This window comes from Gambusia affinis, linkage group LG15 (genome assembly GCF_019740435.1).
Source record: "Gambusia affinis linkage group LG15, SWU_Gaff_1.0, whole genome shotgun sequence".
NCBI classification, from domain to species: Eukaryota; Metazoa; Chordata; class Actinopteri; order Cyprinodontiformes; family Poeciliidae; genus Gambusia; species Gambusia affinis.
In genome coordinates this window covers 21,855,641-21,880,637 of record NC_057882.1, presented here as the reverse complement: position 1 = coordinate 21,880,637, position 24,997 = coordinate 21,855,641, and the positions used below count along the sequence as shown (strand labels likewise).

Genomic DNA, 24,997 nt, shown 5'->3' with positions numbered 1-24,997 from the left:
TCTGAAAGACATAAGTGCATCATCATAAGCTATCCACTGTATTATGAGATTGATCACTGCAAAAAACGCAATTGTGTACATAACAAAATTTAATCCTGGCAGTTTAAATAAAACAAAGTAGCTAAAATGTTTGACACTGGAAATTTTATTCCTCTGTCAAGTTACACTAGGATCAGGTAACATGTCTTGTGTAAGCCAAATACTATTATAAAACTATAATGGGAAATACTTATTTTTCATCAATATTAAAGAATTATTGACTCAAAACAAGCTTTTCTGCTTTCAGAAAAGATACGTGTACATTAGTTTTGTCTTATTTCAAATGTACTGACATATTTGCACTAAAAACTAGAGCATAAATACACAGGGAGATTTTTAATTACCCCCCAAGGATTAATGTTTAAATCCCCATAACTTTGCATCTGAATTACTTTTATACATTTTAAATCACTTATTTTTCATCTGAATGAATATCTATTCTCTTCTGCTATGCAACATTCAGCGTTTTTTTATTTGTAATTTTTTTTTTTTTGCACAAACTATACACTTTAATACAGATCTGTGGACAAGGGAGAATAAAACAGCAAGATTCACCAAATATGACAGGAAGAATAAAAGGAATACTGATAAACTGACTGTACAGAGAAGTGACCCGGCCTTCCACCGACTCTCCGCCAACAGCAGCTGCCCCCCGCCCCCGCCTCGGGAGGACGAAGGGGGGTCGGGTGTCACAGTAGACTCAAAAAACTGGTCAGCTACTTGTGCAATCAGTGCAACTGATCCAGTTCGGAGTGACCAACGTCTAAAGCTAGACTCTGCACCCACTGCCTTGCAAAAGAACAAACAAAAAAAATCTATAGTAAATACGTCTAAACCTCTGCAGGTTGTTTGGCCCTCTGCAGACAGTTTAGGGAAAATAAAACACAAAAGAGATGAAGAGAAGGGGAATAAAGAAAAGCACTCGTTTAGTTTCTAAACTGAGAAATTAGCATGTTTTGACAGAATGGGGGCCTAATTTTTGTTGCTTATTTCTAGAGGGAAGTGTAAATGCAAGTCTCAAAGATTAAAGCCTGAGTAACGTCAGATGATCCCACATGACCTAAAGTTTCCAAAAACTAAATGGACTTCAGAGCCTTGTGCATGACTTTGGAAACTACCTCAGGGTGTAGAGTGCATTAGGTTTTGTGGCATTAAATGGTTTTAGAGTCTAACTTGGTGTAACGCTGTCAGTGTACAGTCTGAGCTAAAGGAGGGAAATATTTTAATTATGTGCAAAAAGTCCTCCTCATACACTTTTGAATAAATTGTTGCTGCTTCCACAAGCCAATTTGACCTAAAGCTGTGTTTTTGTTCACAGCCAAAAAAAATGTGTAACAGCTGCAAACGGGACAGGTGAAAACTCAGCAAACACCTTTTTTCTTTTTTTAAAACTACAGCAACTCTAAAGCCACAGCATTGTGCCCTCACCGCAGGTTCATCTCGCTTCGATTTGTCATCTAGATTTTCAGGCTGTACAATATTCACATGTTGACTGTACATTCCATCTGCAGTTTCACAATAAGACTTGGATCTTTTCTAAAATTTTCTCATTTATAGATTTATATAAACAACAGCACATATCCTGGTCCGTCGATTCTTCCTCTGAGGGACAAATTTTCCCTGCAGATCAGCGAGCGGCCCCCGGGTTTAGGGCCCTCAAGAGACACAGGAGGGAAGGAGGCGAAGGTGGAAGGACGCAGGGAGATCGGTGGTCGGATCGGAGGGTGAGACAGAGCGGGGTGTCACACCGGGGGAGGGGCTCTGCAGGGGCACAGCAGCGGAGATCCCAGCATCACCCCCCAAGGATCCGCAAAAACATTCAGCAGTCACCAACCGACAGACAAGATGGTCATTTGTTTTTATCTCTGAAGCCTTTTTTAAAACTTTAAATCAGCATTTACATCTCCTTTATCAATGAATGTGTGCCGTTTTTCCATCAAGGATTATAACCTTTACACTTTCTCTGTACATGTATCTGTATGTGTTTGTGTGAAATCAGATGTAACATTTTGAGTTGGCCTTGGCCAAAGTGCGACTCGCTATGACCGCACCTCGCCAAACAGGCCGACAGGCTTTTACTGCATCGTTCAGGACATTGTGGAGTCACTGCCAGCAGGTGAAGAGCGATCACTGGCTTTTATTCAAGTTGTGTTTACCTACTGCTGAATCCCCGTCAAGAGGGATGGTGGGCTAACTACAGCGTCCGCCAGAGTGAGCCTGGGTGAGCAGAGGTCAGTGGAAACCCAGGAGCTGAGCCAATCTTTGCTGCTACTGCTTGGCTGTGTGGCTTAAACTGGCTGAAACTCTCTGGCACTCAACGACAAATACAATCCAGTGTTGGCATGGACAGTTGTGACCCGAACTACTCCTACAATTAGCATGCCAGCAGTCTGACCCAAACTCCTTAAAGAACTAGAGATTCATAAACAAACGGGTTAAACTTGACTGGTCATTAGAAAGCCAACCTTTTTCCAATCACTGAATGCAGGACAACTAAAGGCCACACGTTGGTGCCAACAACACCATGTGGTATGGAAGTCGTAACAAAAATACACTGAAAAGGTGTATTTTTGGTATTAGTGAGGAGTTTTGAAGTAAACCAAAGCTGTTAGAAGCAAAACTCATTAGAGACATTATTTTGTATTTTTGCCCTTTTGGTTGTTTTTTTTTTTACCCAACTTAAGATCTGCAGCCTCTTTGGGCTCAAACCTTTAGGACATTTGGTCCAACTGAGGAAGGGCAAACTGACCAGACTCAACTTCACAGATAACAGGAAGTGTGAAAGGAAAACATGAAAGTTTTTCTGTATTTTAGGCCTTACAGCCTCAGTAAGTCCTGGAACATGCTGCTTTGAAATGTTGTCGACCTTTTGGAAATCTCTGAGTTTAGGTGATGACTACAGTCTCTGTAGTGCGACAGACCAACTTGTCTTTAAATTAGTAACTTGAAATGAGTAAAACCCCGTTTTACAGCAACTTCTCTCTCACAGCACAACATGAGAATATAAACAAATAAGGAGCTCTGGGCAAAAAAAAATACTTCAAATGCAGTTTTTAAATGTCGTTCTCAAAGAAAATGGACTAAGATCCGTATAAGCGGGTCAAAGGTCGACAAAGATGAAACATTGGAAACCGGCCTTCAGTCTACAAATAACTCCCCCCTCGAAACGTTCACTCAGGCTGTTGCCATGGTTTTCTCATTTAAAACCCAAAACTTTTCCAGACTCTAATTTCAAAGGTTTTCTGGACATTTAAACATATTCTTCAAAATATGTAATCTTATCCAAACCTAGTTTTAAAAAAACCCACAGATTCAGATTAAAATATTGTTCCAAAAATACTTAGTAGCCAAAAAAAGGACATTTAAATTTTGTTTTTATTTTTTAATGTATGTTATTTTAACCTATAAATCTCTGGCCCTTTGTAACTCCTTATATTTCTTTTAGAGTTTTTTTAATCAAGTTGCTTTTAGAAAAAAAGAAATTTAAGGAAATAACTTTAAATTAATTTTGATTGATTTCATAAGGCCATGAAAATCAAACTGATTAACAATTTGAGTTGTAAATTAAATCAAAATTAACCTAAGTGTTGTTTATTAACTAACTTAAATTCTTAATTATCTTGATTAACAGAACATGGAATAAAATCTGTAAAATCAAACATTTTTTCAAAGCTCTTTTACTTCTTTAAATCTGGAAAATGCTTAAAGTAAATCCAAACTTCCACAGACTTGTCTGCATAGGAAATTCCCCAGTTGATACCAACACACGACTTTCATTTTTTCCCTCCTTTAAATTTTCTCTACTCTGTCGACTCTTCTGCCTTCCCAACATTTATAACGTCAATAACTTCAGTCTTTTTGAGTGTTTTAACCGGATCTCACAAGGATTTATGTAACTCCAGTTAAAGCAGCAACTCTTTCTTCACGAGAAGATTTACTGTGCAAACTTCTGACTCGATCAACTAGTCCCTTAAAAATAATAGAACCTGCTGCAAACTGACCTCTCTGGTGGAACTGTATGGGGAATATGGCGGCTGAATGGCAACGCAGACTGAGCTGGATGGAGCTGATTGGCTGCAGTGGCACGCTGGGAATGGCGATCAGAAGCTGCAGCTTGGTTTCAGCTCTGATGGGTTTCCACAGACTGGCCAGTCTCACCAGTCTGCATAGTGAGGTGCATTGTGGGATATGACCCATCTGTGCTGTGCCCTTTGTGAGTGTGTGTTTTCGTGTGTGTGTGTGTTTTAGTTACAGTGACTGTGTTTCTTGTGTTTTTAGGTGTATGACAGGTGGGAACCGTTGGAGATCTGAGAGGTGATGCTGGCGCTCCTGCTCATGCCCTGTTCACTCCTCCCCCCCGATGACGTCCTCCTCATAGCCTGCGGGCTGTTCCTCACCCCTCCTGCGCCTCCCTGACTACTTCTCTGACTCCCTCCTCCGGGATGGTGGAGGCTCCAGGGCGGCGGGCCACCTGCAAGCATGGGGTGGCCCCAGGGCTGCTGCGAACTGGACCCCCCCTGGTGGTGACTGTGATGGCTGCCTCCTCCACCGCCTCCGGGCCACTGGCTTCCCCCCTGACCTCCTTGGCCTCCTCCACCACCTCCGCCCCCCCAGCCTCCTTGGGAGTCTGGGGCCAGGTTGGTGAGCACCATGTTGCTGAAGCCCAGCCGCAGCGACTCCGAGTCAAAGGCCTCGATCTCCCGAGCCTGGCGCTCCAGCAGCGAGCGGATCCGCTCCAAGCGCTCGTTCTGGAGGGAAAGCATTTCCTCTTCAATCTGAGGGGGAGAAAAGAAATATGGTTAACAAAACAGAACAAAAAACATTAAAATCTAACAAGTATCTCTGGTCTAGTTCGTACTGCATATATCTTAGCACACTTAAATAAAACAAAACTAGCTTATAAGTAACTTTCCAGCAAACAGAAGTTTGATTTGAGTCAATAATTTCCTAATATTGATAAAAAAGTATTAGCTATGAGTGAAATAATCTGCCAGTGGGACAAGACATTTTTCCATATTATTAGTACTTCTAACATGTACTTTTTCATCAATATTAAGAAATTATTGACTTACAACAAGTCAATAATTTTGACTTTAAACTGGCTGCTATTTTTTGATGAAAAACTATTTGTAATCTAGTTTTCGTTGTTTCAAATGTGCCACAGTATTTGCACGAGAAATGCTTGGTAAAATTTTGTGTTTTTGCAGTGTTCACAAACGTGCACCTTCATTAATTTCCCAACAAACTCAGAACTTTGCTTACTTTCTGCTCCAGCAGCGCCCTCCGCAGCGACACCCGCTGCTCCAGGTCCCGCCTCTCCTTGTCGTGCTGCGCGTCTGTTTGCATCTTGATCTTGCTCTGGTAGGCATTGAGAAGCTCCAGCTCCTGTTGCAGCTGCATCCTCAGAACCTGACACTCGCCCTCCTGAGCCTCGTCCAGCCGCAGCTGGGGCCGGCCGCATCACAGAGAGAGAAGAAATAAACCATTTGATGACACATTAATCCAACTGACAGTAAACGAGCAACAAATACATAAAGATCAGGGCTGCAACTGTCCATTACTTGAGTTATTGATAATTCTGATGATTTAGAGGATAAAATAAATCATTTGAATGCAAATATGTATAAATGAATTGAAATTATTTTCTGTAAAGAGTATTGAGATTACATTTGTTTGGAATTGGTGCTATGTAAGTAGTTTGAATTGAATTAAAAAAACATTTTATTGCCTAAAATGCAATATCTATTTAGTGAATGCTTGTTCATTTGTTACAAAGGATGCATATGCAACAAAATAAATACTACTAAATACTTCTAAGCTCAGCTTTTTCTACTTGAATCAGCAATACTACAGTGTAGTTCTTTATTTTTTACAGAGTTTGTAAAAGGTGAAGCTCACACTACGACACTGGAGAAGATCTGGATAGAACATATTTACAGAAAGCTTTTTTTTTTTCTCTTAAATGCAAAGTGTATATATTTTTTGTACAATTTTGGTTAAATTACTGCTCTGAGTGTGGTGTTCTTTCAACAAATGGCCATTTTTTTGAGTCTGTATCCTCCAGTTTACGATTAAGCGATTTCTAAATTAGTTGACAATTCTTTCAATAATAGATTAATCCAATTAACCAAGAATTTTTTTCCTGTGTCAGGATTTGATCAAACCTGTCCAGGGTGACCCCGCCTCTCACCCGGAACGTAGCTGGAGAGGCACCAGCAACCCTCCTGACCCCATTAGGGACATGGGTGGACAGAAAATGGATGGATGGATTTGATCAGATTTGATCAGACGCTCACCGCCTGGGTGGAGAGCATCTCGTTGATGGAGTGGTCGTACTGCTCGGCCAGGATGGCCAGCTTCCTGGTCTGCTCCTCCTTCAGCCTCTTCAGGACGGCCTTGTGCTCAGATTTGGGCGTGGTCTCCAGGAGGTGGTTCCTGAGGGCCTTGTACTGCCGAGTCTGCGTCTTACACGTATCCTGGAACTGCTTCTTGATCTGAAGCTCCTTGGACTAAAGATGGAAGAAGAGTAGTTGGTTTTTAGGTCGATTGTTTGTTCAGGAAAGAAGCTCTGCCCTGATCCTTGTACCTTGAGGCTCTTCAGCTACTCCAGCTGGTTGTTGATGCTGGGTCCGGATCAGGTCGGCCCGCGCCCTCTGGATGGTTGCCAGATGCCTGAACTCCAGCTCCTGCATGGACTCATGGTGCCTGAGCAACATCGCATGTTCCAGGTCCTTCTGTGTTTGCCGCTTGTTCAGCTCCTAGTAAGAGTTGTGAAAGGTGGTTCAAACTGTTGCTCTTTATGCCTTTTAATGCCTTTAAATCCTGCTCCATTGTGGCAATGAGGATCCTTTTTCCATGTTCCAGGTACTGTTGGTATATTGTTTGGACAAACAGCATAAATAACACAAACAGGAACCCAACTCCTAGAAACCCTGGAGAGCTTTTCCTTTACTCACCTGAAAGTGCTGAATGTTTTCTTTCTGTTTGGACAGCCACTCCTGCTTCTCCTTTTTGGGAGTTGACTGGTTCTCACTAAGTTCCTGTCATAAAAGTATCATTTAGTTAATCCGGATCAACATTTACGTTGAGATATTATTCAAACTGATCAATAACAATCAGAAGTAACCAAAGCATTTGAAGGGTTACCTCTTTTAGCTGCTCCTTGCGTAGTTTATATTCTCGCTTCTGTGACTCCAAAAAGCTGCTCAGCTCCTTCTTCTGCTGAACCTGGATGTGCTGCTGGAACTTCTTCTCATCGTTGGCAAATGTCTTCAGCTAAATCACATAAAAAAATAATAAATATAACAGCTTGTAACATAATAATTAGCTTCAGCTTGGCTACGTACATCTTTCTCCAGTGCGGCCTGGTGTTTCTTTAGCAGCTTCTCCATCTCCTGAGTGAAGTTGTTCCTCAGACTCTCGAGCTCCTTGTCCAGCCTCAGCCGGTGCTCATCCATCTCTCCTTTCAGCTTGTTTTCCATGGCCATCAGGTGCTTCTGGTGCTGCCTTCTCATCCGTTTGTAACCTGACATCTGCTCTCGTAGCTCTGAGTCCTGCTCGTGTTCCTGCATCTCACGCGTCACCTGCAAGACGTCGTCCATGATGAGAACAGCAGGAGCATTCAGAGAGAGAGAAGAAGAGAGAGGGTGGTCTTACAAGTGACGCTGTGCGTATGGTGGCAAAGTGCTCTCTGTTTCGGTAGTGCTTCCTCGGGGCTTGAGCCGGTACCGGCTGTGGCTCAGTGGGCTGACTGCTGGCTGCCTGCTCCCCAGAAAGACTCTCCTCTTCCTCCTGGATAAAGAGCAAAAATAAAAATAATCTTTTTGCTTAGAAACTATGAATAAGAGTATTACACAATATATAAAACACATTTAGATCACTGCAGCATTTTGTTTTGACATGCTAAATTTCCAAAACTACCTAATTTAAGGTTAGTGCGCCCTCTGCTGGCTCCTAAAAGTCATACTCTGAAAGTTTAAATTGTGACCACAACCCTTCAAGGATAAACTGGTGCAGACAATGATGAATGGATGGATGTGCTCAATAAATTTAACTAATTACATAATCTCAGCCATGCAGTGGCCCACTAAAGTATTCATATTTCTTCAGCTTTCAGAGGCTAAACAAACAAAGCAGTAAGTGGCTCTACTAAAGAATGTTCTGAGAAATCAAACTGCATTTCTGTTTTATTCTCCCCATAAAATAAACAAAGCAATTAAAAAACACTTTAGGTTTAACCAACAAATGTCTCAAAAGAAAGTTTTATTTGGATAGTGTTGCCTCGTATTGAATGTTTAAATGGGAGGAATCCTTTTTCCATGTTAGGTTGCTGGTATATTGTTTGGACTGAACAGCATAAATAAAATATATTTGTGAATTTCTGATAATTAACTTGATTATAACTTCATAAAAATCCAGAAGTGTCAATTCTCTAAATTAATCCTAAACTAAACACATTTATTTTGCTGAGAATTGTTAATTTACAAATATTTTTACTTCTTTATTCAAAACATAATTTATTTTAATAAACATCTTCCATTATTTACTGCATTATAGTCCTAAATATTTAAGGGTTTTTCTGCTATTTCATATTTTGTTTTCTTTCATCACTATGTGGTTGTAATCAGTAAGTTGATCACTCACGTTATGCTCTCTGTTTTGCAGTTTTATAAACAAAGTCAGTAATATATTAGGCCTGTTGATGGAGTTTTATCTTGCTACCCAACTGCATCCAGATTTGGTTTCAAACATTCAAACATGTTTGTATGACTGAGGTGGGGTCTGATCAATTCCCCCACTAACTTGGTGAATAGGCTTCATTCAGTCTCTCTCATGTCAACAGATTTTTGTGCCAACTTGCCCTCATTACTGTAAACTGATGCAGAAGATTTGAGGGTAAAATGGGGCAAAACAAATCATCAATCCAGGCAACGAGGCCTGGTGTCCAACTACCTTTAGATGTCTCTCTGGTCCAACACACCTCAATCAAATGACTGAATTACCTTTAATACGTTCCTTTCCAAGCCTGTTAGCTTAGCTACACTGTTAGCTTAGCTACACTGCAGTTGGTTCTGTAAACAACCTGCTGTGTGACGTTCCAAACGTCAATGATTCAAATTGATCTCATACAACATTGGAGGCCTTCATGCAACAGCTGGATTTATAGGGATTTATATTATCCACAGGTGGATCCTATTTGCTAATTAGCTGACTTTGAAGGCAATTAGCTTCACAAGAGTTTATTATTTTCTCTAGAGGTGTTAGATTAAAAAGGAGCACATCACACCTTCTAGGTTTTATTTGTAATTTTTTTTGTCTATTCTGATCCAATTCTATGTCTTTTTGTTTTGTATTTATTAAATCAAATCCACCAAAATATTTACACTTTTAGTTCAAACAAGACAAAAAGAGAAAAACTTCTAGACGAATGAAGACTTCAGTAAAGGCACTGCATGGAAACTGCTGCGTTTTGAGACATGTTGTGTAACAGTTTACTGCTGGAGAGCTACAAAAAGCCTGGACTGAAACGACGACAATGCACAGCTCTGATTTTCTAGCATCACCTTGTTTGAAAGAACAGGCCACGAGTGGGCGGACATTACAGAGCCATTAGCTTTTCACAACAGGACAGATAATGTAGGCTAAACTGAAGACTGAGACACAAAGTGACAAACATTTCACATCAGTCTCGGTGCCCAACTTATTCATAGAAACAAAAAAAACAGCCACTAAAAGCAACATTTCCATTTTGTTTGGAAATGATTTTTTATTTTAGGTTCTTTCTTAAGCCTTAAAGTGAAGAAGTGAGGTCTCTATTTCATAAATAAATTGATAACTGCATCTTCTTAAAAGAAGAAGATGCAGTTATCAATTTATCTAGTAAGAACAAAATAAACTCTCTCCACTGAAAGCAGTTTACATACTGTAAATACTAAAACTTCAGAAATTTTTCCACATTGTCAAACCTTGACAATAAAATTCAAAGAATTTAATCTGGATTTTAACTAAGAGGCAAAGGTCACAGATATGTAGTCATCTCATCAGTTTGCATTTAGAAATCCAACATTTATTGGCTAGCACATTATAAACAAAGTCAGTAATATATTAGGCCTGTTGGATGGAGTTTTATTGCCGTTGCTACCCACACCAAACACAGATGGCAGTGTCTAAAACACAAAAGGTCCAGGCAGCGCTGAGGCAATGTGACAACTCATATCGTCACTCCAATATTTACCAAAAGTATCACCATCGCAAGATTTCCTATCAAGCAGTTCTGTGATAGTCAAACATAAAATATTGCACAATTGTAAAAATGGAAGAAATACAATAAGGACCAAGGAACACAGCAGATGGCTTGATGAAAAGGTGCAGTTCATTCTGGCATTGGAAAATGGAAACAGTGTGGTTCACTGTCAGAGCCGATCACCTTCAAATATCTACACCTGAGTTGGGAAGCGTTCCCATCTTAACCTAAAAATTCCTGCCAATAAGTCGTAGCTTAGCAGTGATTCAGTCAGCTGAGAGCCACTCTGAGTGAGGAGATGACAGAAATAATACCTTGGTGAGAAAGGTGTTAGACCCCGTTGCTAGATGTGATGCTGTCTTCTAGAAACAGAGATCGGTTTTTATTCTTCTTCTACTTCTTTTTTAATTGTGGTTGGCAAACAATGTAATGGAGCATTATGGCCACCAATAAGTAATGAGTGTGAACCAAATGTTGCCAAACAAAAAAAAAAAAAAAGAAAACTTGTATCTCATAATCTAAACTACATGGTTTTAACAGTAGAAATGGATCTCTGATGAATGAATATGAGAAGACTCAAAGTCTAGCCACAGGATTAGGAAGAGTGTGTCATGTTGATAAAACTATTCAGTCAATTGCCATACAGCATCTGCTGTCTTCATTTTATGGAGAATATTTACTTTCTGCCATATTTGTTGCTTAAGACACTCTTTGGTTCAGTAAAGGTTTTCCTCACTACTCCTGACATTTTGACATGTTAAGAGCTCTTAAGGCCTAAGATGCTTTTCTATTCTATGAAAAATCTTAACATTTCAGAAATTCAGCTCTTTATCCTAAAAGGACGTCCAAGGTCCAACTTTTAGTCTTAGAATTTTTTGAGAATATGAACTGTGGGTCCAAAGAGGTAAACATACGGTTTAACAGTTTTTGCTTGTTAAATATATTCTGTGTTCATTGGAGATCAGAATTTCCAATAGGTATATTGGGGTTATAAGATGATTTAACAAAATTTAGTGTCCTTCTACCCACCGGTTTGACGTGTATCACAGAGCTGTTGGACATGACCGTGTGGTCTCCGTCCATCAGGTCCAGCTCACTGCGGCTGTCCTGCGCTGCTTCGTTCAGGCTGTTGACAGAGCTGCTCTGCGAGCTGGCGCTGATGGACATGCTGGGGATGGACTGATTGCTGCCGACACTGTTCACCGTTCCTGTGCGACCTCCGCCGAGCTCCAGGTCCTGTAGCAGAGCGGACAGAGCACACGGATAGAAAGCAAGGGAGAGAGAGTGAGAAGAGACAAAAGAAAGACCAAGAGGCACAGAAAGTACAAAGAGGGACAGACATGCACAGAAACCAGCATATGCTTAATTATTTTCTCTAAATGAAGGAGCAAATACAGCGCTTCAGAAACAAAATCCTAAAACGGACCTCATCTCCATCCTGGGCTTCAGTGGTGGGCCCATTGTGAGCCTCCTGAAGGAGGATCTTCTTCATCTTGCGGTACTGCAAGTTGTCCAGCTCCCGAACTGCATCCTTGGTTCTCTGAATGAGATCCATCAACACAGAGTCTGGACGCTCCCGCTGGAGAAACGCGTGCTGGAGGGCAGGGTGACAAGGAAGGAGAAATAAACCGGAATAAATACACGAGTCACAGTAACTCCAAGTAGGACAAATGACAGTGAGGACAATAGAACAACAATAAAACCAATTTTAACACCAAAATCTTAAGGCACAAACTGTTTCTTATGATGAAAGCAGATCATACTTCAAGAAGAATCAAGAAATCACTTGCAGATTTTCAGTTTAGCTCTGACTAATGACCAAACAATCACAAAAAATCAAAGATCTTTTTCTGATGAATGAATGAGTGAAGAAGACTCAAAGTCAGCCATTTCAGGTCCCAGTGTGGTGTTTAAAATCAGCTCGAAGAAAGAAGCTTTTTTGTAGTTTCTATGAAATATGTGCAGTGCATTAAAGCTGGAAGAGAATGAGAGAGAGCAAGACTTCCAACAGGGAACAGGAAGTCAAAAAAGAGTGAAAGAAAAAAAAGATTTATCAACTGTGAAATTGATTGTTTGTGTACTTACACCCAACATGTCGTCAGAATGTGGCCTGTCTTGAGGATTTTTCTGAAGGCAAGAATCAATAAAGTTTCTAAAGTAATCCGTCCTGGAATAAAGGTGAAAAGACAGAAGGTCAAAACTAAACAGAATCTATCAAATCAAAGTATCAACACTAAAAATTTGTTTTCCTGAGTGACAATAATAAAATGCTTTGATCTAATAAGTTCAGCACGTTCACTGCTCCTTTCTGTTTTCATTATAGATCATTTTACTTATTTACAGACATGAAGACAACAATAGGACCATCTGCTAAGTGGGCACTCTGTACATATTAAACAATGGAGGCTTCCTCTCCGCTGAAAAAGAAACGGTCAGAAAACATACCGAAGTTACAGGGGCATGGATCCTTCTACTGGATGAAAATATCAAATAAACTCCTCAGGGACACTTTGAGAACTGCTGGTCTAATCTAAAGAATGTTCATATCTTTCCAGACTGCCCTAACCATTTATTTATGAAAATAGATTGTGTAACAAAAAAAGTACAAATCTGAGTTCACAATAAATCTACGGGACACTTCCATCACACTTTGTTGTTTGACATCCTTTGTTTTATCTTTATGTGACAGAATTTAAAGAAACACACACAAAAAAACAAAACAGCTTTTTTGTGACAAAGTTAAGATTTTCTTTTCCACCATATTTCCCACTGGCATGTGTTAATATTTAAATCTGGAGTTTAAGCTGCTATGAAGAGAAACTGGAGAGTCAGATTTGACTACAGGAGCTGGTAGCCTTTAGCATGAATATGCAAAATAAACTGCAAAGACTATTTTTTATTATAGGGACAAAATTTCAAATCTTTTTTTATTTATGGTCAAACTTAGCAGGCAGTTTAGGTGCATGTAACTTATTCTTACTTACCAATATGGCGTTCCCACAAAGGAGTTGGCAGGCGAGGCGATGGAGGCGGAGCCAAAGTCTGCCAGCTTGACTTGGCCAGGCTCAGTCAGCAGGATGTTACCCGCTTTCACATCCCTGAAACACAACAGCATCATGAAATCCTCACCTGTGGATCATGCTCCATCACCAGCTAAAAACAAGCACCGATCATAACAATTCCTCCACACATACACCAATAAATGATTGATTACACAAAAAGGTGACATTTTAATCAAATTCAGTTCATGGAAATAAATAACTTACCCATGCTGTGTGCTCACGAAGGTAGCATCCTTTGTATTCTATGCTGTTAGGGTGTCGGATCCTCTGGAGAAACTTCACCTCCTTTATGATGTCCTGCCATTTCTGCGGGAGACAAAATGGGTTCAACGCTTTTATTGTCTGTCTGCTCAGAGATGGCTGCAGGCGCATGAAGCAAAGACAGTATGATACATACAGCAGAAATGGGTGTCAACTTTGGGAGATACAAAGCGACATCTCAAACCTCAGCACTGCACTTAATCCGATCTTCAATTAGTGAAACAAACTGAGATTTTCTACATTTTCACTTAATGTCTGGAAATCTAAATATTTTTCTTCATTCTTGTGTCATTGTAATATATTTACTCAGATCTGGAAAATTTCATATCTTTCCAGACTGCCCAATAGCCTTGTTTTATTTATGAAAATAGATTGTGTAACAAAAAAAATAAAAAAGAAAAGAAACGTGTCTTACCTCGTTAGACTGTTTGCCGCTGTAGGACATCTTTTTAATTGCCACCACCTCATTTGTTCGCACATCCCGTGCCTGAGAAACAAAAAGCACATCTGTTGATTCGCATTTCAAATGAAACTTGTGTTTGACCTTTAACTTTCTGTACATTAATCTCAACAAGAAGGTCCTTGTTTGCACCAACAGAGTAAGGATCATTTAGAAACTGCAGTCAGCTGTGAAACATCAGGAAAGTCACAGAAACTTGGTGTAATTAAACTCCTTCATGAACGGATGTGATTAGATCAGTCAAGCTTTACTGAACAGGACATGGCTTCTTCTGTGACACTTATCTACTAAAATCTAAAACAGTAATGTATGGAAAACACGCTATAGGCTGTGCTTGAATCCCCTGTTGGCTTAATTTGGCAGGTAAAATACCTATTCAATAGAACCTTTTACTGCTAAGATAAAGTAAATTGTACACAAAGTACAGGGGGTGTAAATAATTGCTGCCTTACAAAATAGACAGCCCCAAAGCTGCCATGACCAATCTCTCGGAGGTCAGAGAAAAGCTTCTCTGGATCTTCCTTGAAGAACAGCTCGGCCACGTCCGGATCCTTCAGGCTCCCCGCCCTCACAGAGGAAGGCATCCTGGTCTATGTAGTCCCGTATCTCCCGCACAGAGGGGATGGGACTATCTGGGCGCAGAGCTACACCAAAGCAGCTGAAGATTCATTTGCAGCTACCTGGGAGCCTGAGGAAGTCAGCGCATGGGCACCTGGGCAGACAGAAGATAAAGGAGGATTGAGGTGTGAGAAAAGGCAAAGAGAAATAAGAAAACAACAAAAAACATTCCTTTTTCACAGAAAGAGGGAGATATGCAAGATGAGTCAGTAAGCCAGCATTTGAACAGAAATGATAAAAAAAAAAAAAAAAAAAGGTGTGATCCACAGTGAGAATAGTCGGACAGAACATCTCTTCATCTTAAACTCAAACTGATGAAGCTCAAACTGTTTACGCCAAAAAACTGGGCTGATGCCTCAGTTTGACAACGTCATTCTAACATCTTTATGATGATGTTTTTCCTAATCAGCTTCACATAAATATTTCCAATGCAATGATTAACAAGTTGTGAGACAGCATGGCTGAAGGAAGTCCTGATATATTCTGCATCAGCTCTTCAGATAATCAAAGTAAATAACAAACAGTTTCCTCAGAAATGTCAGCAGCTCTGAATATTTGAAATTGCTGGTTATTCTTCCAGCTGCTGACAATAGCATGATGAACTAACTACAGAGTCATCACTAACGCATCTGTTTAGACTGCTTCAGCAATTACTGCAGATCTGTAAGCTACCGGCGTGACTGGGGCAATGCAAATATCGCAGGATCGATTTAGTGTCCACAACAAGGAGGCGGCCCACAATAATGAGAAGCAAGATGAATAGGAATGCAAGCTCTTCTCTAAATGCAATTCATCTACTTTAGTCCAGTTATAACATGAACTCTATAGAATATTATTCATATTCCGAGAAAATGTGTGCACCTTTTACAGGCCAACGCACACTATACACCAGGGGGGTCAAAAGTGTGGCCTGTGGACCAGTCACAGCCCTCTGGATGATCTTAAATGGCCAACAACCACAATTCAAGAACGTTACAGGTGATGGCTGCAGACACACTTTATTTATTTAGTTTTTTTAATTATAGGGAGAGATTTTCACTGAGGTTATGTATTTTAAATATAAAACAAATATTGGAAAAAATGGACAATGCTAAGTACAAAACAAAAAATGTGTCCTTTAATGAGCTAAATTGTTTTGCTATTGTTTAAATTGTTTACATGCAGACTAGAGCACATAAACAGCAGGTCTACTTTAAAAAAAGTCACCTATATATTATTCTAGGGAATGACTACAGGTCACATCGAAGAAAACACACAAAAGAATCCCAGTACACAGTCTCTTTTTTAAACTAAAATAAAAAAATATCTTGATGATAATGATAAAAAATTGTAAAATAAATCTCAAGTTGGTTTATTTTTGACTTTCCTGTTTGCTTTCCAAGAGTTCAACCAATGAAAAACTAATTACTATGTTCACAACTTTAAAAGTTTCTTCTCTTGAATGTAAAATTCAAATGTAGACACCAATTTATAGACGTGCCACCATTTATTTGAACTGTATGATGATGTACTATGATTATATCTGTTATGTGCAGTGAACCCCATGGAGATAAAACAAATTAAACTTCTCAGATTTCAAAGTGTGCTCCAAAGCATCACTTGATATCTGAGTTCATGTTGCCAATCCTGCTCATCCACATTTTCTGGAGCAAAATAAAACACAACAAAGTGAACTGACTTTTCTCTTTTACCATAAAATTAAAGCTTATTGATTTAAGATTAATTTAAGGGCCACTAAAACTCCCCAAAATGCTGTTTGGCCTATTGCTCAAATTACCCTTCAATAATAGTCACCAACAGGTCCAGTTGGGTAATAAGCCAACACATGGTCAGGAGTCAAGATTTCCTGTAATGTTTTTGAAACATGAGGTTTTTCCAGATAAAACCAGACGGTACTTCCTCATACTTAAGTATGAATAGGGCATACTTTGTTATGCCCTATTCATACTGCATACCTTTCCCCTTATGCCTATTAGCAAACATTACAAGCTGAAAAACACAATATTTCCTTGTACCTATTAAAATGACACATTAAATAAAACACCAGAATACAGTATCGATATTATTAAAAATCTCCTTTTGACTAAAAATATTTAATGCCTCAAAAAAAAAAAAAAAAAAAAAAGAAGCCTAAAATATATTTGGGAATTTCAGAGCGTAATCTTCTCATCTGTCAGACTTCTCCCCACCGTAACCTTTTATCTTTTGATAAGATTCCCAGAATTAAAACTAAGGAAAATTAAATTCAGCATCAGACCTGAGTAAGAAAATCTGCTGACCTCAATCGCTACTGCATCCTTAAATTATGTTTGTGAAGATGATTACTTTTACTCACACTATAACATTGGTTTTAATAGTTTGATCTTGTTCTGTCATCCAGTATTAATAATTGAAAACTTAGTAATAAAGAACCTTATTGCCTTATTAGGCTTGACTGCAACTCTACAGGAGACCAATTAAGAACCCCAAATTTTTCTAGCTGCTTACCCTTTCAGATAAACATCCTCATCTCTTGCTTTTATGCCCTAAGGTCACTGGATTTTAGTTTATGAGCCAGCATAAAGCAAAAACAGTAGGATACTTTGAGATTATACTCATACAGAGTAAAAAGAAAAAAAGCTAAAGCACCATCAGCTATTTCTCCCCGTTTGTCACACACTCAATGAAACAGAACACTGAGCACAAAGTCACAAGACTAAATCTGGAAGAGATGTGCCCAACTGCAGTGTGTGTGTGTGTGTGTGTGTGTGTGTGTGTGTGTGCGTGTGTGTGCATGTGTAATTACTCAGAGGAACACTGTGTTCAAAATAAAAATCACAGAATTTTTTTACCCTCTTACAGCTAGAGGAAAATGATTATTTGATGAGATGTGTGAATTGCTTTTCTATGTCCTGTTAAATAAACAAAGAGGCCAATAAAGAGGCAAAAGATGAAGAGGAGAAAGGAGCAGCGCAGAGAACGAGTCAGTAAGACATGGAGAGGTGGATAATAAATAAATGCTTTTATTGATTTCTAGAGTGAATCTCATTAGAACAAATCTCATTAAAACAATTCTGAAATTTGCTGGGTTTTCGAAAATATTCAAACAATGCTAGTCTAAAGAATTTACTCAAAGATGTACATCTAATTTTTAGATGCAATAACAACGTTTTTGGACACAACTAAACAATGTTTGAGTGAATTATAAGAGCACTACTGTTGCAGACGCAGACAAGTTGGCACCCCTTGTAAAGATAAAAACCCTTAAAATATGTTTTATTAATTCTAAAATTGGAAACAAAATCATTGGCAAAAACAGGAAAATAGTCTCTTTAAAAAAGTATTTTTATTGATTATTTTAACCTGATCAGAGCTTCTAGGAACCTCTACTTAGAAATCTATGACTTCTTGTTTTCCTTCTATATAAATATAATGCGACACAGAGGCTTGTTTTCTGTTAGCAACAGTCCAACGGGTTGCACAAGGAACCATTTTTAGCTTGTCATCATACACAACATGCAAGTCTGTAGGCGAGGTAAAAAAAAAAAAAAAACACCCATCCAGTGCTCATTATTAGAGAACTGCAGTAAAAAGTGACTTTTTTTTTTCAATAAGTCAGCTAGTAAAAGCCAACCGGTTGTTTGGAAGAGATTTCAGGAAAACCCCCTTCTGCCTCATCATCACAAGAGTGAACAAGTTTGTTCAACTCCACTGGGACTTTCAACAGGATGCCGTGTACTTTGGTCAAATGAGACCAAGACAGGTTTTTGGCAAAATCGATGTGGGTTTGGCATGAAACAAAGGATGTGGAAAAGCATCTCTTGGATACGACAGCAGCTACTGAAAGGGTTCTTGTTATAAAGAAAAATTTAAGAACCACAGATCTGACGAGAACAAGTCATCAAAGATCTTTGTGAATTGTTACAAAAGATTAAAATGCATAAAAGTTGGCAGCTGGGAGGTCAACACCAGCTGAAAAACAAAAATAAAATTTTCGAAGGAAATAATTATTTAATAAATGTGCTCACATGCAAGGCTTTGGTTTTCTGCTTTTCAAACAAAAGATGGATTTATTTTAGGCCTTTTTCACATCTGTGATAAACTATTTTGTGCATGTTGACATATTAAGACTGTGGAGTTGGTTTTTAATGAAAAGTTATCAAGCAGAATTCTTCAGAAAGCGTGATAATGTTTTTAAAGAATAACAGCTGTATATTGATTATGTTTTATTTCATTCATTCATATAAACTGTATTATCTACACACCCTTTCCTACAGATGCTCACTGAGAGATGCTTAATGCTGCAATACTAAATAATTCAAAACAGAAATGCACTTAGGTTGTTCGTCTTCTAAACTGATCAGCTTCATGTAACTGGCCTTGATGCACATAAAATATTTCCTAGCTTCTCATTGCAAAATATATTAATTTATAAACAGAAGCTGCATTATTTAAGTGTTTCCAACCCATTTAAGAGTTTAGTAAAATTAATAAACGACATGTTTAACTGTTGATATGTAAAAAAAAAAAAAAAGAAACACCAGTCACCAGCAGTACTGGAATCAATCAATAAACCGAGTGTTGGTGTAGGATTACTCACTGATCATCAGGCATGCGCTCAATAAAAGCAACACAGCAACGTTACAGCTGTTTGTTCAGAGAAAATCTTAGTTTCAGGACCTACGTGAGAGCTGTTATCCAAACGGCTTACACACACACACACACACACACACACACACACACACACACACACACACACACACACACGCACACACACACACACACACACTACATCTCTATCCCAAGATGGAGGGTGGGGCGTCCACACTCTTGCTTCCCAGACTGATTACAGATTGTTGACTTGACTGAAGGGAGGAAGTCAAAACTCTCCAGCACCTCCACCCCAAATTCAAAAAAGTGACACATCCCATTTTCTGCAGCTACAGTCACAATTGTGATGGGAGAGGAAAGAAGTGACCAAATGCTCAGAGGATTTAAGCCACTACATTTCAACCACTTTCCTGCAGCTAAAATAAATGGCACCACTGTAAAATCACCAATGTGCTAAACTGTGTCTGGACTGCAGAAAGCCGAGTTAAAAAATGCAAAACCTTCATCAAGACATGAAGCTCCAAATATGTTCATTTCATTGGAATCCTATGGATTCAAGTTATTTTATTTAAAAGGTTCCAGAGTTGCTACAGTTTTCCAATATTGTAATGAATCATATCAATTGATAGATAATTAGTGATTAGTTTTTTTGTTTTAAATATCTGAAATCCTGCCAAACTGGTGGCGTGACCTTTCTTCTTTTATCCACGGTTTCAATCTACTCTGTTGCTTTTTATTTTTAAGCCGTTATGAGGCACGGTGGCAAACCTAAAACTGCTGCTGTGCAAATCACTCAGCAGGTTGTTGCTAGGCAACCAAAAAGTGAGTTGATGGTACCAACATAATTTAGCTAGCCATGAGTGATTGAGCAGCTGAAGTCTTTCCTCTGCCTACATTCCCCAGAATGCTGGGCAGTTCTGGATTGGAGGTCAGTGAAATTATTGAAAATTCTGTCAGCTGTGTTATTTATTGATTTTGATCAACTGTCTATAATGTCGTTGACTTACTCTCAGCCCTAAATGAACATACATTAAAAGAGTGGTGCCCCTTCCCCACTTGTTGCTGCCAAAGTCTTGAAACCATGCTTTTTTGGACTCAAACTTTCTATTTTTACAATCTTCCATGCCCACTGTAAAGTGAATAAGTATGTAGTAAGCAAATCAAACAGTATATTATAAATAATTATTTCACTTTCTACACTGCATATTTGCTGAACTGCATAAAAAGAATCTGATTGATACTTTTTTCTTGATCCTAGTGTCACATTTATGACCTTCGAAGAAAAGAAAAGCACAAATATGCATCAATAATAGACACATGGACATGAACAACTAAGAGGTTTCCACAGTTCTCAAGGTTGTTGAAGCCTTGATTAACATGAAGGTTTTATAGTGTCCACAAAAAGTACAAAACAAAAATTGCAGAAATGATCTACCTGTAGAAAAGCTGCAATTATTCCTACTTGTTCCACATTGATTGTTACTGTTATAATAATGTTATCTGGAATTTGTTAATCAGTGTTTTGAGTATAAAACAAAGCCTTAAAAATCCACACTGACTGCTGACTAAAGTTAGTCTAAAACCATTTTTTCTGTTGTACTATTTATAGAGCAATAAATAACATGCTCAAAGTGGTTGCTAGCCTGCAGCTAGATGCTTAACATATATGCTGCTTGTACTTTAACAACAGTTTTGTTTTTTAAACAGTATTATCACTCTACTACTCAATGCTCCATAGACTGAGAGAAAACTAATAATTCTGATGACCCCAGTAACTACTGACATTTTAGTAAAAGGACTTCAAGCCAGAAAATATTGATTATGCCAGAAGGTTTTGTGGTTTTATAACTGTATTTTTAATTACACTGAATAATGTAATCTATAAAAATGTTCTTTATGTTTACATTATCACAAAAACTGAATTAAAAATAAAAAAACATTGGTTTTACCCAGGAACGACACCATTAAAACCAGAAGACAATGAAGCAGTCATCAGGCACAACAACTGAAATGAAAAACCATGAAAAACACAGTAGGGTTAAGGTTAATGTGCCTTATAAATGCTGTGCAAAAATCATATCTATTATGGAAACTAGGAGGCTCATCCTGTGGAGCAATTTGCTCTGCAGAGGCAGACCATCAATGGCTAAATAAAGCAGGGTAGGCTTTATTCTAGAGTCTAATCCATTTTTCCTGGGAGACACTTAAATCCATCATGCTGTTTGTCCATATTCGGCGCCCTCTGATACAAAGCTGGCAAGTAAAACATTAAAACTTTAAAAGGGGCTTCAGTTAGAGCCTTTGAAAGCACTGTAAATGAAGCAATCACGCAGTCACGGAAAGAAAAAAATGAAAGGAGCACAAATCGCCCGAAAAACAAAACAAAACAAAAAAAACTTTAGCATAAAGACTGCATTAAACCCGTTTAAAGGTGAGCTGCTTATACCGCAGTGCTGGCTTCACTTCGTTTATATCCATCTAGCGAACAGAACACGGTGTGGGTGTTCAGGTACATGAGGTTATCCAGCCACTGACATAACATTTAAGCTGCCTCCATCCTCTGTTTACAAATCCCAACGTATTGCCATGCACGATTTATATTAACAATGCTCCTAATGCAGGTGATCCGCCGTATCATGCATAACTTCAGCGACAAAAAGTCCCAGATAAAGCCAGCAGAAGGGCAGCCTACTGAGTGTTAGCCCGTGTTACGCAACATCAACACACAAAGCTGAGGAATGCGACTCACGTCAGCGCATAAAAAACAGCCATCAGCTGCCGATGGATCTGCTGCCAGTCGCTCTAACGCGATATTAGGGCACTGATTCGTTATCCTCCACTGCCCTGTGTTGCTTGTAAACACACAGCCATAACACGAAACTTATGTGCGACATATACATGAGAGCCAGGACCGATGTCACCAATTAATCACACTCATGACTCATGGTACCTCTGGTGGATAAGAAAACTTCCCAAACCACACAAAACACATCCAGAGGCGAGCTGGACTTGACGTTAGCGTAAGGCTACACTGGACAAAAACAAAACCGAGGGAGTGGCACGGTTTGCAACGATCGCTGCATAAAGCGGATTAGCAAGCTAACCGCATCCAGCTAACACTTTTTTGATAAAGCGATCTGCATCCATTATTTACATCTCCAATTAGCTCCTTAGCCCGTGGCTCTGCATGTTTAGATTAACTGCGATTCACGTTGACATTAGAAACAAAGATTTGTTATACAATCAACTGATCACCACACAAGCCGAAATTGAGAAATATGAAATATGTCTAAGAGAAACAAGATATAAGTTGTGACAGTAACTTTCTATTAGCAGGCGAATAGCAGTAAATCTGACTGGCTAGCCCGGATGCTAATAGGCGTTGAAAACAAGCCTCCGAAGAAAAAAAACAACTGTTGTAAAAACTAAAATCATCAACCGTTAATAGGAAAAAAAATTTGACTCACCAAGTAAACGGGAAAATCCACATGAGTTGAGTTATTAGGGGAACAATTCAGTCACCCTGCCCGCAACAGCCTGGGGTGGCTAAAAATCACAGACAGCCAATGCAGTTCAGAGAAATCAAAGTGGGAATTTCGCTAGTTGTAAAGATAGCAATGCTAATTCGCTAACCAAACCGCATAACTGCCCTACCCAAACACAGAACAGTCTAGCTGGTTTCAAGTATTCCCTATTTCTGCACATTAACGATATTCGTGTCTTTTCGCCTGTGCTGGCTGGCACGGGCGGCAGGAATAACAACAATTTAAAGCAAAGCAAGGCTATCTAAGCTGTGAGCTGGCTAAAGACAGCCAAGCGTTAACTGTCATTGGGAGCTGGCTGGCCAAACCCGCTAGCTGCTAACGTCAGGCAGCAGCCAGCAAAGTTTCTCTAAAAATGGCGGCGAAGAGAGAATCTCCTCCCTTCCACTGAAAATGAAAGCGACCGATTCTTAAAAAACAGAGTCGAAGCAAAGAATTTAACCTGGTCGTGAGCGGATCGTGTTGCACTTTATGCGGGGACTGACTGCAGCGCTCTCCCTGGTCTCCCAGTTAAAGCGATGCTGTGACATCCAGCAGAGGCAAGCTGAGGTGTGCGGAGGGAGAGCCATACACATAATGACTTGTCAACACGATATTGGGTCCAGGGGCACTTATTATTGCAGAGGATAAACGAGTGTCTTTCTTGTGTGTTTGGTTTTATGCACTTCCAGCCCCTCACTGAGACCCTAACCTGATTAACTGTTTCAGTCTTAATCTGGCGTCTATAAATAGCCAATCGTCAACATCAATATTATATAATATATTCTTCAGATCAAATATCTGTATCCAAGTATCAGACTGTAAAAGGTAAACAACAATAACGTATAAACTATAGCCTCATATGATTAATATATGACTACTTCATTCAGGAATTGATAATAATATCCGTATTATGATGATGGGTGCTAAAATAGCCTGTGTGATGCTGCAAAAATGTAAACAGCAGCTTAATCTCTGTCAGCTGAAATATATTGAATTTATTTATTTATTTTACTCCTTTGTATATCTAGAATGACGTTTTTAATGATACGGACTCATTCTGTCCAATCAGTAAAGAGTTTGTGGCATAATTTAGTATTTTTCAGACTCATCACTGATTCATAAAAAAAACATTAATTAGCAACTTTATGTTCGCTAAACTACACTCCACAGTAGGATAATATATATATAGCTGTAATCTACGCTAAGAAAAGATAAGAGGCGACAGCAACGTGGATGGGAGCAGAGAGGTTAAAGATGGACATTCCACAACAGGCTGCAGGCAAGCGGACCAATCAGCTTCCAGAAGAGGCTTAGCGGGGCTTCGATTGGTTGTCTGGCATCCCTGTTGTCATGATGATGGGAATCAGGGCCTGCCTGTGTGGTCTGTATCCAGGCGAGGAAGTCTACTGATGCAAAAGGATGCTAATGGTTCAGCTGCAGAGGCACCAATCCCTGAGACCTCTGTGGATATGACGTTTAGTGACTTTTAGCGTCGGTTAAGAGGAATAGGTCACTTTATACAGCCCTGATTTGTAAAACATGTTATATTATATACATGTTTACACGCACCAAGATGAATTGTTGAATTATTTGGTGTAAAATAAATAAATAATTTAATGCCTTGCTGTCTTCTAATTATAAAACTGAACTGCCAGTAGATTTTTTTAAATAAATATGATGTCAAAAATATTTACATAATAGTCTAGAAAGTCTTGGATAGAAAAAGCAATGGGTAAACATTTTTGCAATGATTATAAACAAACAAACTGGCAAACAGAAAACATATTAACTGCAAACCTTTTCTTACTACACAATTAGATATTCAAAATTGATTATAGAGCCTAAATGTATATTACCAAAACAAACCAGTATTCCTTGAAAATCATCTTGTATTTTTTAATTCTTAAATGGTCTTTATTAACGAATAGTTGCTTAAGTATTCGACTCATATTTTCTTCTAAGCAGTTACTTACTATTAAATAGTAGCACAATATTTTTTTTGATCCTATAAGTACAATATAATGACCAGACACTTGACTAGCCTGCATAGACTTACTTTTGAATAATAATAAAAAAAACAAATTCAGTTTATAATTTAATTTAAAAAGTTAAACTCATGTCTAGGAACAGTTAATAAATTGGAATATTGTTGAAAAATTTATTTTAGTAACTACATTTTCTAAGTGAAACCCATTAATTG

At 38.8% G+C, this 24,997-nt stretch overlaps 1 protein-coding gene across 1 annotated transcript; it reads right to left on the bottom strand.

Moving 5' to 3' along the window:
- Positions 1–492: 492 nt before the first annotated feature.
- LOC122845320 (serine/threonine-protein kinase TAO1-A-like) lies at positions 493–23,194 on the bottom strand. The gene is given in 17 exon segments (XM_044141524.1): positions 493–4,814; positions 5,302–5,484; positions 6,336–6,548; positions 6,626–6,640; positions 6,690–6,797; positions 6,996–7,079; positions 7,186–7,314; positions 7,386–7,622; positions 7,696–7,830; positions 11,312–11,518; positions 11,709–11,876; positions 12,368–12,449; positions 13,267–13,380; positions 13,412–13,650; positions 14,021–14,092; positions 14,518–14,777; positions 22,741–23,194. Coding segments are annotated over 16 exon segments (2,619 nt in total). The 5' UTR covers positions 14,650–14,777; positions 22,741–23,194; the 3' UTR covers positions 493–4,313.
- Positions 23,195–24,997: the final 1,803 nt, after the last annotated feature.